The 14,421-nt window shown below is 63.9% G+C and overlaps 1 protein-coding gene across 1 annotated transcript in view; it reads left to right on the forward strand.

The window, feature by feature from the left end:
- The window catches only part of NTN1 (netrin 1), a gene marked incomplete at its 3' end in the record, with an annotated part of 181,521 nt that overhangs the window by 166,378 nt on the left and 722 nt on the right, over window positions 1–14,421 (forward strand). The window contains exon 5 of the mRNA XM_082861805.1: window positions 1,314–1,388. Coding sequence (XP_082717931.1) covers window positions 1,314–1,388 — 75 coding nt within the window. The remainder of the gene's footprint in view (window positions 1–1,313; window positions 1,389–14,421) is intronic.

The raw sequence follows: 14,421 nt of genomic DNA on the forward strand, positions 1-14,421 counted from the left end.
TGTGTGTGTGTGTGTGTGTGTGTGTGTGTGTGTGTGTGTGTGTGTGTGTGTGTGTGTGTGTGTGTTTCCCTCCCCCTTTCTAGTCCCCTTGCCAGGGGACACACACCCAGCCCGTTTGCACCGTCACTACTCCTAGGACAGGCTGGGCCCTCCGCAGCCCCGGGGCTGGCCTGGCCGCTTCTCCGTGCCGGCAGTCTGGGAGTTGCTGGAACGCCAGGCGTTGTGCGTCCCCAGCTCTGAGCTGAACGCCTCGTGCTTATCGAGGGAGAACCCATCGGTGTTTACCGAGACTCAGCGTTAGCATAACCACGCGTACAGTGATCTTGGCATCTCAGACTCGAGTGCAAGGCCCAGCCTCGCCACTTGCTAGCTGTCTGGGATGCACTGGGCAGGCGGCCTCCGTTTCCTAGTCTGTAGAATGGGAATAATGCCCACAGATCAAAGAACGGTTGTGAGAATTCAGTGAGAGCCAGCATGTTGAGTGGTGGTGCAGGGCGGGCTGGAGTGATTTACGGGGCCTCTGTCGTGGGCTGGCCGTCACGCCAAAAGCTGACGTGTGAACACAGATATGGCAAAGGACTTGCATCACCTTATCTGAAGAGAAGGAAGAGCTGGCAGGGAGGCGGCCCGGGGGACCGTGTTGGACGTTTGCATCTGCTGGGCCGACAGAGGCCACCCCCAGGGGAGGCAGGCCCCAGGGCGCCACAGTCCTGCCCGGCTCGCACTGGGATGCCCCCGAACTGACACCCGGCAGACGCGGGCCCGGCGGCCCTGCCTCTCAGCAGTAGGGCCCATTAGAACTGAACTCTTCTTCGTGGGGCATTTTATTTGCACACTCCAGTAGAGTGGACACCAAAGGGGTTTTCTAATGCTTCATGGGCTGCTAATTTCCTCTGTGACCTCTTTTGTTGGGGCCTGACCCCAACCAGAGGCTGCTCGCCACGGAAGCCAGCGCCTGACACAGACCCGGGGTGCGGGGTGACAATGAGGCCTCTATTGGCTTTAATCAGGCTCCGGGTGCATCTTAAGAACAGGGGGAGTTTGTGTGGCGCTGCAAAGCCCTGGGTGGCACAATACGGGAGCCCCCAGAGTCCCTCACGGGGGCGGGGGGCCGGCGGGGGTGGTCAGGCGGGGGCCCTTTGTCCCAGCGCCTCTCGAGAAGGCCAGGACGCCCTGAATGGCCGCCCGCGCGGCCTGGCCCCTTGGGTATCACGGGCCTCTGGGTATTTAGGGAGGTGGCCTCCCACCCGGCCTGGCAGCCTATTCTTCGCCCGCCTAATTAGGTTTTGTCTGTGCTCTCCCCTCCCCTGCAGACTGTGATTCGTACTGCAAGGCGTCCAAAGGGAAGCTGAAGATTAACATGAAAAAATACTGCAAGAAGGACTACGGTGAGTGAGAGCCCCTTGTCTGGGGAGGGGGAGGGGGAGGGGAGGGCACCACGTGACCAGCGAGGGGCCGGGGTTGGGGCGCAGGTGGCCCTGCGTGGGTGTTGCTCACAGAGTCCCTGGGACCCGACGGGAGCCGAGTGGGATGGGTCCCACGCCCAGGAATGTCCCAGCTCTTCCCCCTTGGCGGCAGGTGGTGTGAGGGGTCATAGGCGTGTGGGCAGGGTTCTCCCCCTGGCCCTGCAGGGAGGCATCCTGGCCAGTGGGGCCTGACAGGCCTGGGATTCCCAGGCTTCACTCTGCCCCTGAGGGGCCGTGTGGCTGTAGGCCAGTCACTTTACCTCTCTGGTCTTCGGTGCCCTCGTCCGTACTCATGGGCATTCAGCCTGAGGCTCTGTAGCTCGAAGAGAGGTCCTCCGGGCATTGGAGAAAGGGAGGGCGCTTCCATGGTGTGTTTAAAATGCCGATTCCAGGAGCCAGCTCCTTCCAAGGGTTGACTCCGCAAGGTGGAGCTGGGTCGAGAATCTGCATTTAAAGCGGCTCGCTGGTGACTGTGACGTGTGAACACAGCCTCGGGATCCCTGAGGGCCTTTTTCAGCCGGGAGCTGGGGGGCTGCAGAGATTCCCTGTCACTGGAGGCCTCAGGCTCCCTTCCTGGGAAGAGGGTGTCCAGTCCGTCCCCCCGTCTCCCCAGGCGCCGTCCACCCTGGCACTGGGGGTGGGGACCCCCGCACCCCTTCTCTGAATCCGCGTCGCCAGCCCTGCACCGCGCGGTGAGGATCTGGCTTTGTGGTTTCTGGGCCCTGAGAGTGTCCGGCCCGCTGGGGGCCTGGGCTGGCCAGACACCACGGTCCAGCTGCACTCCCCTCAGGATGGGGTGGGAGCGGCCGGTGGGTTTGGCGTGTCTGTTCCGAAGCGGCCGGGCCGTGGGCATCCCGTCCCGGAGCCCTCTGGGTCCACGGTGAATTCCTAAAAAGCCTCTTTTAAGTGCTTGCGTCCCAAGGCAGTGCAGAAACTTCTGACTTTCACGGGAAAACCAACTTTGATTTTGAAAGCAAATGTCGAGCTGGTGTAAAGATAAAGGAAGTGTTGTCTCTGACCCAGGGTGACAGCAGCCCCCAGAGGCCCCAGGTGGCATTGGATTAGGCTTGTGTGGTCCATGCTCCTGGCCTGGGACCCTCAGCGTCTGCCAGGGACGGGAGGTGGGACTCGGGTGGGACAAGGGTGGGAGGACCCAAGGGTCGTGCGGTGTCCCAGGCTTAGGGCTGGGGGCGCATCGAGGCTGTCCAGGCCCAGAGAGCCAGGGTGACGGAGGAGAGCCCTGGGCCTGTCACTCTGCCACGCTGCTCCCTTCCCCCGCAGAGCGGGGGTGGGGAAGGAACAGGTGGGCCGCCTGGGGGGAGGGTGGTTTGAATTGGGTCTTGAAGCATCCTCTCTGCAGACGCTGGGGAAGGGGCCTGGGAGGAGGGGCGCCGCGCAGACTTCGTGTGAGGTGTTGACTGCAGCTCCCCCTACCCCCGTTCTGCTCTTCCCGTGAAGAAAGGGAAGGTAGGACCTTCGTTTACAGTTACCCAGTGGCTCCGACTGCCTCCTGGTTCCGTGGGACTCATTTTGCTCTCTCTGACTTGTTTTCCTCCGTGGAATTCTGCCTCCCCTACCCCTGAGGTTGTAGGGGACACTTCGGCCCCCTCTGAGCTCTCCTGTCTCCACCCACCCCCAGCAGCAGGCAGGTCCCTCTTTCTGCAGGAGGGGGCCGGGCCCCCTCTTGTTATATTCCCAGAGGGGCCCCCCAGGGAACAAGGGCGGTGGCGCAGGGGGCTCGGCCTCTGGCCTCCTCTTGTCCTCTGCTGCCTGACTCCATCCTGGATTATCTGAGGGAAGCTGGTGTCCTAGGTACGGCCCCTGGCCCAGCTGGCTGAGGTGACTTGCCCAGCAGAGGCCCGGCCTCCCTGGCTGCCCCTCCCTGGCCGCCCCTCCCCCATCACGTTTATCCCCAGGGCCCCATGTGTCCCCAAACCAAGAGGTCTGAGAAGCAGCCCGGCATGCCCACCTTCCCAGACTTCATGGCGGCTTCACGCCACCTCCCCCCCCCAGCTCCTGGCCCTGCGCTGCTACCAGCACACCGCCCAGGCGTCCACGTTTCTGCTGTGGGGCGAGATTTGAGGAGAGCAGGTGCAGGGGAGAAGCGGGGTGCCCCCGCAGGGCGCCAACAGGGTCCGGAGCTTTGATGTCCTCATCACTGACCCCCCGCCCATTGCCCCCGCCCATCCCCCAGAGGCTCTCGGAGGCGCGTTCTGGTCCCTAGCACCGTCCGTGATGCTCTTGGGGTTGCCTCAGAGTTGGGGAGCAGCCCACCCCAGCTCAGCAACTAGGCCTGCGTGTTCAGGCAGAGGACAGGACAAAGAGATGCCAGGAAGGGGATCACAGGGCCTTCCGGGCAGGGCTTGGCAGACCCCAGCAGGGTGGGGGCAGGCAGGGAGAGGCTTGGGGGGGAAGGAGTGAGTGGCACCCACAGGGGCTGGGCAGGGGGCATCGGGGGCTCAGCCCAGCAGCAGCCGCCGCAGGCCTTGCTCTGAGGCCGGAGGCCAGGTCTCCCACCGGGGTCCACGGACCTTGTGGAGAATCTTCCTCGCATCCTGCTGGGCCCCTGGATGAGGTGTGAGTGGAGGTGTGCCTTCCACGCCCGAGCAGACCTGGGGCAGGTGAGCGAGGATGGCGAAGGGAGCCGGCGGGCCCAGGAAGGCCGGGAGGGAGGCTGCAGGGGCCGCATAATCCCTGCTCTCTGACTGACACCCCGGCAGGGAGCCAATTAGGAAACACATTTCCTTCACTTTACAGCCAGGGCACTTGGACGTTCTAGAAGCTGCTAATTAGAACCTGGTGGGGGAGGGGGTAGTGGAGAGCAGGCCCCGGGCCCCTTTCCTCCTCTGAGGCCCGCTCAGGAGTCTTGGTGTTGTACAGCGGGAGGACCTGGGTCTGGGTCTCCGCTGAGCCGGGCGGTGGCCAGTGGGCGGGAGGCCGTGGGGAGCAGGGGGTAAGGAATCCCCCCGGCTGGCTTGGGGTCTGCTGGTCCTGCCCGTGTTCCTGGTGAGACAGGGCCCAGTAGGTGGGGGAGGCCTCGGGGCCGAGCTGCCTTGTCTCTCTGCTCTGGGGAGACCCCGGGACAGGGAAGGGTAGCTGTTCCAGTCCCATCTGTAGGGAATGGGGCACTGGCCCCAGAATCCGGGGGCAGATTCCACACCTGCTCTGTGACTTTGGACCAGGCTGGGCCTGTTTCCTGATCTGTCCCGTGGTGGTGAGATCAAGGGGACACGACGTCCTTCTAGACGAGGCAAGGATGGTGGCCTCACCGGGCCATCTCCGAGGGGCAGGGGTCCGTGGTGGTGCTGTCGTTGACGGCCCCCCTCTCCTGGGCCCACCTCAGTCCTCTGTTGCCCTCTAGGGGAATCCGTCTCACCTTGCAGATGCTGAGGAAGCGCCTGTGGGAAGGCTCGGGGCGGGGCAGTTGCACATGGAAGACAGTGTTTGTTATTTCCTAGCGTGTTAGCATTTCCTGCCGACTTTCCAGGAAAACCTAGCCTAGAGGGGCCCTTCCTTGGCGTAAATGCTCCCAGCAAGCATGCGTAGGTGTGTGCATGTGTGTGTGCGTGCGTGAGCGTGCACGCGTGAGCATATCCACGAAGCCCGCATCCGCTCGGCGGCGCCCACGCAGGCAGAGCGCGTGCGTCCCTCCTGGAGTCGCTGGCTCCGCAGCGCGTCTACCCAGAAGCCCGGGGCTCCAGAACCTCGGTGGGTGTGTACAGAGTGACGCCGTCCCCGGGGCGTTTACCGTAGGGATGGTGCACTCTTGGCTGAGGCCTGGCAATGACTTCAGGCCGAGACACCCCTCAGCTGGTGTGGGGAGTGGACTTTCTAACCCCTGGCCCGCGTGGAAGAGGGGCCGGCCTGCCCCTGCCCCTCAGCCTCCCTCCCCCCGCTTCCTCTTCGCTGGTCCCTGTGCTCCTTGGGAGGCGCCACTGTCTGGTCCCCACTCACCTCCTGGTGTTTGCGCGACCTCCCCTCGGCTCCCGTGGCCACTCTGCGTGGGCACCGCACACACGTCCCAGGAGGTCCTGCCCCTTCACACGGCGTCCCCACCTCAGCCAGTCCCTCCTCGGACACTCATTAGGCACCTGCTGCGTGCCCCATCCCGTCCCGGGTGCTGGACTTACAGAGATGGAGGAGACACAGGCTCGGCCCTCCAGGAGTTTCCGGAATCAGAGGGGAGATGCGCACACAAATGACAGCATGGACGGGAGACGTGTGGCCAGGGTCCGGCCTGGGGTGGGACGAGAGTGGGTCCTGGTCCCTCCTTCAGGGAGGGTGTAGAGGGAGGGCTTCCTGGAGGAGGGAGCGCAGGTAGCCAGTGCTCACGGGGCAAAGCAGGGCTCCCAGGCAGAGGGAGCAAAGTGTCTGAGCACAGAGGGAGGAGCAGGCTGGGGAAACGGGAGAAGAGGGAGTGTGGAGGTGCTGGGTGCAGGGCTGGAGGCCAGGGAGGCTGGGCGAGACGCTGCTGTGGGCCTCGGCAGCCGGCCTCACGTCCACGTGCAGGAGCCACTCTGAGGCCACCGAGAGCCAGTCCCGCTCACGTTGGCACACGGGGGCTGCCACCCGTCTCTTCTTCCTCCCTGGGATGCAGAAGTGGGGCGATGGGGGGAGGCGGGAGGAGACAGACAGCTCACATTCTGAAAGGTGAGATCATCTCACTTTTGCCAGTTCTTGGAAAAAGGATTCGTTCCCAGAAATGTTTATTAGTCACCCCTTTTGTTGAAAGACATTTTGGCACCAGCAGATGGAAAATCAGAATGCTTTTCCTGAGATGATTTGTCTCGAGCATTCCTCCCGCGATCGCTCAAGGATGGTTTCTGAGGATACAGCTCGAAGCGGAAGTTCTGTTGGCATCTGTGGGGAGGAGCTGGGTTCATGAGGTTGTGTGTGTGCACATGCATGCACGCGTGTGCTTTCTTGGGGGCCCCGGCAGAGGTGGGCCTGGGGACCTAAGCGGATCCCCGCCCCCAAGAACCCTGTACCTCCTGGGGCAGTGGAAACCCCAGAGAAGAGGCCTTGCCAGGCCGGTGTCTGTCCCTGCCCTGCAGGCCCCGGGTGGGCACCTCACAGCCTTCATTCTCACCCTTAGCGAATCCTCAGAAACGCCTGTGAGGGAGGGCTTTTTACTCCTGCCGTTGGGATGCTGAGACTCAACGAGGTAAAGAACACGCCCCAGACCGGGGCCTCCGAGGCCTGAGGTCCTTGTGCTCCCAGCCTGCCCCCCGTGCCAGGGCGCTGGGCCTTGGGCAGCAGAGCGGGTGCAGCCCCCCTTCGAAGGCTCATGGACTGGTTCCCCCACGGGACCCTTGACTCTTGGCTCCTGAGAAGCTGCAAAGACATCTCCGTGGGGATGGGCAGGCGTGGTCACCGCGGTGCTGGGGTGAGCGTCGGGCAAGTGGGGCTGTCGGAGACGAGACGTCGGGCACGGTGGGGTGGGCGTGGCCATTCGGCTGGGGCTCGGCCCGTGCGGTGGAGGGAGGTCACGGGCGGGTCCGTGATGGAGGCTGGGGAGGCCGAGCCGGCAGTGGAGACGATGCTGGTGGCGGAGTGACCGCGGATTCCCGTGGAGCGGGTGTAGGCGGTGGGCACGGCCCTTGTGGGCTCTCGTCTGGCTGCTCAGGCCGGGATGAGGTGAGCAGGGGTGAGGCCTGGACAGGGACACGGGGCCTCTAGGCAAATGATGGCCTCTCCCCCTCTTGACACCCCCTGCCCTTCCTTTTCTTGACCTTGGGGTCAATAGCTATTCCTGGTCAGGATCAGTCCCTTCGAGTAGGGAACATGGGGCCCGTTATCAACCCCGTCCTGGGGGCCCGGCTCCCGTGTCTGCAGCGGGCCGTGACATCAGGGCCTGGGGGTGGGCAGATGGTAGAGGGGCACCCTGGGGGCTGTCCCCCTCAGAGCAGTTAGCAGGGGCTGGGAGGCAGCTGGTGGTGATGGCTGGGAGGGGCCAGCTGCCCCAGCACTGTCCCCAGCTCCGGGGAGCGGGACGCAGCCCAGCCGGCAGCACGTGGCATGGCGTTTCAGGGGTTCACTGACCCTTCCCCGGGGGTCACCAGCCCCCTGGGGATCCTCCGATTTCCCCAGCCAGATGTGACCTCCCCCCTCAGAGTGCCAGCCCCATATGGAGGCCAGATGTGGAGCCGGGTCAGCATGAGTCAGCCTGAGGTCGCAGAATGCGGGTGACCACCAGGTTCGGCAGCGAGGGCCAGGGGGCCCCAGTGACAGCTCGACAGAGGCCCCTGAGCCCGCAAGGCGCTGCACCCATCGGGGCCTCCTGCCGCGCGAAGGGGATGACGGGCCGCAGCCCTCCCCATCTCCACAGACGGGAGCCCAGAGCCTGGGCCTCCAACCTCTGCCGCCCCAGCAGCTGCAGGGTGCCAGGCTCCAGAGGGACCTGCTGGGGCCCTGTCTGTCCCTCTCCCTGGAGCATCCTCTCCTCTGAACATCCTGTTTTTAGAAAGGAGGTGTGGGTAGGGAAGGCTGTCTAATGGAAGGTGTCTTCTCCCATCTCACAGACTGGGACACCGAGGCTCGGAGTCGGGGGTGGGGGAAGGCGGGGATCTGTCCAAGGTGCCCGGGGACACGGGCCGCCTTCCCCTACAGACAGGCAACACTTGTCTTGTCCCTGCTCACCAGCCACCCGTCTCCAGGATCACAGAGCACTTCTCCCACTCACGTGGGGCTCGGATGGGCACCTTTCCCCAGTGGGATGGATCTCGGGGGTCTTAACACCCTACTTCCCCGGGGTTAGAGCCTTTGGCACGAGGACTCCAGTACCGTCGCTATTCCTGGGGTCTTCCCACACCTGCCGCTTCACCTGCTTGTGTGAGGCTCAGGCTGACAGGAGGTGGGGACGCCCTGAGAGTTCCACCGCCTCTGAGCAGCCTGGGCTACCTGCGGGAGGCAGGCCTGGCCTAAGGTCAGAACAGCTTTCCAGAGGCTCGCGCAGGGTCACCCCCGGAGTGGGCGCCTCCGCCAGCAGGGCTCTGGTTAGGATCCTGCTTTGGCCCCTGTTTCCGGGCCTGAGGCCCCTTCTCTGGGTGTTCTTGGGGAAGCAGCTTCCATCCCTTGAGGGTGGTTTGACTCTTTGGAGCTGAGCGAGTGCCGTGTTCAGAGGGTGCAAGGGGACCAAAGTTGCTGCTGGACGCCCGCCCTCCAGGACAGGGCTCCACGCACGGTGTCCTGGGTGCTGGCCCAGCGCGGGAGGAGGGGCTGCTCTGTGTAGAGGGTTCGCTGCCGACGGCTGTGGCAGAACCGTTGCGCGGGGGCCCCGCTGAGGAGTGGGTACGAACTTGCAGCCAGGATGTGAGCCCTGGAGGCGCGGGGTCTGGGCTGAGGCCACGGTGGGGAGGCTGACTCTCTTGCCTGCCCGCCTCCAGAGGCCGAACCCCACTGATGATGGGAACCGACCTGGGGGACTTCCCAGCCCCACCGTTGCTGTGTGCGTGTGTGCGTGCGGCATGGGGGGCAGGTGTGGGTGGTGGGGCATCTCCTGAGGCGTGTGAGGCCCGCGGGGGAGGGCGGGGAGCCTCGGCCATTCTCCAGGGTGGCACTGTGACAGCTGGGGCCGTGCCCATGATGGGTGTGGGCACATGCACCGGATCAGGAGTTGCCTGGGCCGTTTCGGTTGCTTCTGGCTGGGAGGGGGCACCCGGGGCGTTCTCCCTCGGGCTGATTGCAGGGGAGACCTGCCTCCACGAGGAGGGCACCCCGCTGGGGCAGGGCAGGGCCCAGCTCCACTCTCCTGCCTGAGCCTCTCGCAAAGCCGGGCAGCCAGTCTCCTAAGCGCATCTCGCCTGGGGGCCGGGGGTGTTGGCAGGGTCAGACCAGGACCATCTCCTAGGGCAGAGGGCCAGTAGCCTCCCCGGAGCCCGGCTCTCTGATTCCCAGCTCTCCTGAGGGTCCCTCCTCCAGGGAGCGCCCGGCATCAGTCCCAGGCACCTCACCCCCTCCCCTCCCCAGAACAGAGCCCAAGCATTGGGACCCAGCAGGGGAAGCTGAGGCCGCCTCTGTGTTGCCGGTGGTCTTAGGGAGAGGGGCATACCATTGCTTCTTAGGCTCAGGAGGGAAAGGGGGAGCCTTCACCAGCCCCGAGCTGGGTGTCCGCACTTAAGGTCTCAGGGTGGGGCCTTGGTGGGCGGGGCAGCCCCGGGGTTCCTGAGGACTCCGACTGGGGGGGGGGGGGTCTGACCACAGCACGCCTCCAGCCCTCCACCGGGCGGGGCTGCCGTGCCCCCGCCACAGGTTAGCGTCCCCGCGAACAAGGCTTGGCCCTGCTCGCCCGTTTCTGACCTTCACAGGGGGCTGGGAAACATGTGGTCAGAGCTGCACTTCACGAAAGCAGCTGCAACTCATGACACGCTTTCCGTGCCGGGAGATTTATGGGGCCGCGTGGTTTTAATGGTTTCTGTGGGGCTAGTGTCCTCCCCCACTTCGTCCTGGCTGCTGTCTCAGAGGCAGATGGGCGACAAGCTTCCCCTGGCTGCACGGGCCCAACAGGAAGGTACGGCTGACCACCCAGCCTCCTTGGGAGGGGCAGCTGCTGGGAAGCCCCCGGGGACCACGCCGAGCAGCCCATAAATCTGGGAGACCTCCAGGAGGTAGGAAGCCTCCAAGCTTGAGGGGAGAGGAGACGGGCGCCCCCCTCACGCCGTCCCCCCCATCCCCCCGGGGTCTGAGCCACGGCCACGGCCCCACCCAGCAGGTCATCGTCTCGGGCTGCGCCCCGATGGATGTGCACTCACTGTGTGCTCCTCGCTGCCCTAGCAGCTGGCCTAGAACCTGGCTGGACGTCCCCGAGACCTGCAAGTGGGCATGGGCATCAGTCGGCCCAGTGCCGCCGCCTGTCACACACTGTCCAAGGTGGTGGCAACGCCAGGTCCTCGAAGGGCCCAGAGCTGACAGACTCTCGGTCTCCTGGGCCGGAGCTGGGGAGGGAGGGAGGATTTGAAAGGACAGGGGCTCTGGACTGAGGAGGGGGCTGCCATGGGGCCGCGTGGCCCCCTGGCCCCCTTTGGGCCCTGGAGCGCCCCACTTCTCAGCTTGCCTCTGCCGGTGCTGGGACTCGGTGGAGGCTGAGGCACCCCGGGAAGGATGGCCAGAGGTCTGCGCCTACGGAAGGACACACGGGGGCCTCGGGCTGAGCCACGAGTGGGGCTGAGAGGACCTGCCCCGTGGCCAGGACCAGCCCGGTGTGGGCACAGGCCGTTCTCGCTGGCCCTGGCCCCCGGGGCCTGGCCCTCTGTCCCCCCCTCTCCCCCTTGGAGTCACGGCTCGCCCTCGAGGGCCAGGCCTCTGCCTAGGGCTGGAGAGGTGCGTGCCCCTAGTAGCCAGGAGGCTGGCTGGAGGGCGAGCAGGGGAGATCAGTCCTCACGGCCCTGCCCTGGTGGCCGAGGAGGGCTCCTGGCACAGGAGGCCTTCCCGTGAGCCCCGGACTTGCTGAGGGGGGCAGCTGCTCGGGGCTGTCTGCAGCTTCGCCGGAGCCCCGGGGCCCGCTGCAGGAAGGTTTTCCTACAGAAACTGGCAGCCCAGGGACCCAGCCTGGCCCGTGGGGTCCAGGGGCTGACTCCTCGCTCTCTGGAGGCTGCGCGCGCCCCTTGCTTTCCGTGGGCGCCCGCTCCCTCCTGAGCTCTCAGTGTTTGGGTGCGCAGGGCTCAGAGGGAGGGCGGGCAGGCATGTAGGTGTGGCCCTGGGACGGGGATGTTCATCCTGAGTGCGGGGCCCCAGGCACCAGCAGGTGTGGGCCGCCTCCCCTCCTGGCCGGTGGGCCTCAGCCACTCCCGAGTCTGCGCTTCAGAGTCTGGCCCCGGGGTCTTTGTGCTGGGACCCTCCTTCTTCCTGTGGGGGGTCTCGGCACGCGTCTTACTTCCCGGTCTGATATGGTCTGATCTCACCGTTTGTGTTTCTGAGGGTCCTCTCATCCGCCTCGTTTCTGAATGAGGGATGGGGGATCCTCCCTGTGAGGCCAGTTTAGGACAGCGGTGCAGGGATGGGGACTTAGGACTGAGGGTCGTTGGCCTGGAGTGAGCGTCGTGTGGGTGTAAGGGGCACACCCTCGGGGACCATGGGCCCACGGCCGCTGCACCAAGCGCCCCCCCCCCCAACCCCGGTTGGGCGGTGCCACAGGCCCCCGGGAGACCCCGGTCATTCCTGGCTCCCAGGCAGCAGGGCATCAGAGGTGGCAGCCGAGCCCTGCGTGCTCCCCGAGGGGGCCGAGTGGGTCTGCCTGAGGTCACAGTTTCAATGTGTATTTTGAGTGTTTTCAGCCGTGTGTGCACTGCGGGGACTTGGCCTGCGCACTGTGTGTGCAGCTCATACTTGGTGGGCTGTGTAATATGCAGAGGCGTTGCCAAGGGCAGCGGAAATGTGGACTTTTTCCAGCATAATCCCATGAATCTACCACCACCCGCCCCTGCCCCCGGCCCCGTGCCGTCCCAGCCCGCTGCCAGGGCGCTGCTGGGGTGGAAGGACGACAGGGACCCGTGCTTCGTCCCCATCGACCTGTGTCCACTGCTTCGGCCCCCGGATGCTTGAGGACAGCAAGGTGTCCAGGGCCAGATCCCCCTCCGGGCTGCGTCCTCAGTGCTAGGTGGGTCCCCTTTGGGCTGGGGCAGCAGGGTGCTGCTCCGGATGCCCTACCAGGGGGAATGGGGGACAGGGGGAAATGCAGACCAAGCAGGCAAGGTGGGTCCTACAGGGCTGGGGAGGGAGAAGGGCCTCTGGGGGCCAGCCCGGGGCCTGAGCTTGAGCTTGTCCAGAGAGCTCTCTGGCCTCACCAGCTCTGCCTTCCCACCTGGCCCTGAGCTGAGGCCCAAGACCCCGAGCCTCTGATTCCAGTGACACGAGTTTGCTCATGCGGCCAGAACAAAGTACCCTAGACTGAGGGGCTCAAACAACAGAAACTCATTTTCCCCCAGTTTTGGAGTTCGAAAGTACTGGATCAAGGTGTCGTCAGGGTTGGTTTCCTCTGAGGCCTCTCTCCTGGGCTCGTAGGCGGCCGTCTTCTTGCTGTGTCGTCACGTGGTCGTCCCTCCGTGCGTGTCTGTCCTAATCTCTTCTTAGGAGGACTCCAGTCATATTGGATTAGGGCCCACCCTTTATATAACTTCCTCTTAAAGTCGTTAAGAGGTAATTATCTCCAAGTACTGCCACATTCTGAGGCACTGGGGGTTAGGACTTCAATGTATTAATTTTGCCGGCGGGGTTGGGGGAGATACACAGTTCAGCTCTTAACACCAACGTACGATCAGAGCCACGTTCTCCCGGGGCCCAAGCCAGAGGTGCCTTCTGCAGCATCCTTGTTGGCCACCCCAGCCCACCCTGGCTGGGGGGACACTGTGGCTGGGCCGGGGGTCTGAGGTCCCGCACAGGCAAACAGCTGCATCCTGGGGGAGGCTCATTCTGTATTCAGCTCAGTCCCAAGGAGAGGAAACCGGGGCTCTCGGGGATGCTGGGGACGGCTCCCCGTTTGCTTAGCTGAGGGGCACGCAGTTGCCACGGTGACCTCTATCTGCGCAGTCAAACACACACAGCCCAGCCACTTCTCCAGGCTGGAGGGCTCCCCACCCCCACCTCAGAGTTCACACTGAGTCTTGAGTCCCTTGGTGACAGAAACATGGAAACGGTTGCCATGGCAGCCATTCTTTGGAGCCCTCAGACTGGAGTGCAAAGTTGAGGATGCCCAGGAACAGCTGAAATGAAAATATGGGAAAATGCACCACTTCCCTCGCCCAGAAGGATGAGTCAGAGGGCGTTCGGTGGAGGGCCCAGCCGTCCCTGCCCCTTCCCATCACCCCGGGGCTAAGTGTGGGCACAGGAGGGGAACGGGGAGGGCCTGGGGAGACCTTGAGAGAGGCCAGCCAGGCCAAGCTGTGGGTGGGCCCAGAGCGAAGTAGGCAGGTGATTACCTCATGGCATTCCCTGGGGACACGTCCTCGTGGCTGGAGCGCACCTTGTCTCGGTCCCTTCACCTGTAATCTGGGGAGACAAGCTCCTTTCTCAGGCGGGCTCAGGTCCACGATCTTCAGCCTGTCCAGGGGTATACAGGACGTGGTGGCAAGGGGAAGGCGCCATGTTCTGACCGGGGGGGGGGGGGGGGGAAGGAGTCCAAGTTTCCCTCGGACGGGGGTTAGTACAGCAGAGACCTTTGCACTTACCCCTGGAATGGTTGTGTGTCTCTCCCACCACCACCAGAAGTTCCCCAGGTAGGCTCCATGGGGCTCTGGTGCCTTGAGATGCACCAGCCAAAGGGTCCTGCAGTCAGTTGTTTGGGAAGCAGACACACGCGTGTGTGCACACGCTTTGTAGATTAAAGGCTCAGAAAAGTCCTGCACTAAGGCGACTTCCTTTGTTTAAGCCAGTATTTTCACATATTTGAGCAAAATCCCCCCCTTTAAAACAAAATATGTCCTCTTTTTATGAAGTATCTCTTAATATCCTGCAGAAAGAACACCTGTTAACGTTTACCAGAGCACTGATTCTCAAAGTGTGTTCCCTGGACCCACAGCATCTGGGAATGTGTGAGGTGTGCGGTCCTGGGCTCCAGTCCACATCTATTGAATAGGAAATTGGGGTGAGGCCAGCCATGTGTTTGACGAGCCCTCCAGGGGTTTCTGATGCCTGCTCCAGCTTGAGAACCCCTTCTACTCAGGGAAGGAGGAGCAGAGAATTGAAAGGGAGGGGAAGGGCCTGAAGACTGGGGGAGGATCAGGAGGCCAGGGAGACGAGGCAGTCTGGCAGGGAGGGGCGGCGGGCAGTACAAGGACCCTGGACTCTGGAGGAGACGCTGCAGCCACCCCGAAGGGCTGCTCAGCGTGCGCTGCACCTGGGCACTGAGACCCCATTCCGGTTTTCTGAGATTGGATCAAGGGCAAGGCTGTATGTCTAGGGGTGTCATGAGGCTTGATGTTAAGTGACGGGGGCCTTTGGAAATGCCCGGGGGGTACCATCT

This window comes from Leucopleurus acutus (assembly GCF_964270905.1).
Source record: "Leucopleurus acutus genome assembly, chromosome: 19".
Taxonomy (NCBI): Eukaryota; Metazoa; Chordata; class Mammalia; order Artiodactyla; family Delphinidae; genus Leucopleurus; species Leucopleurus acutus.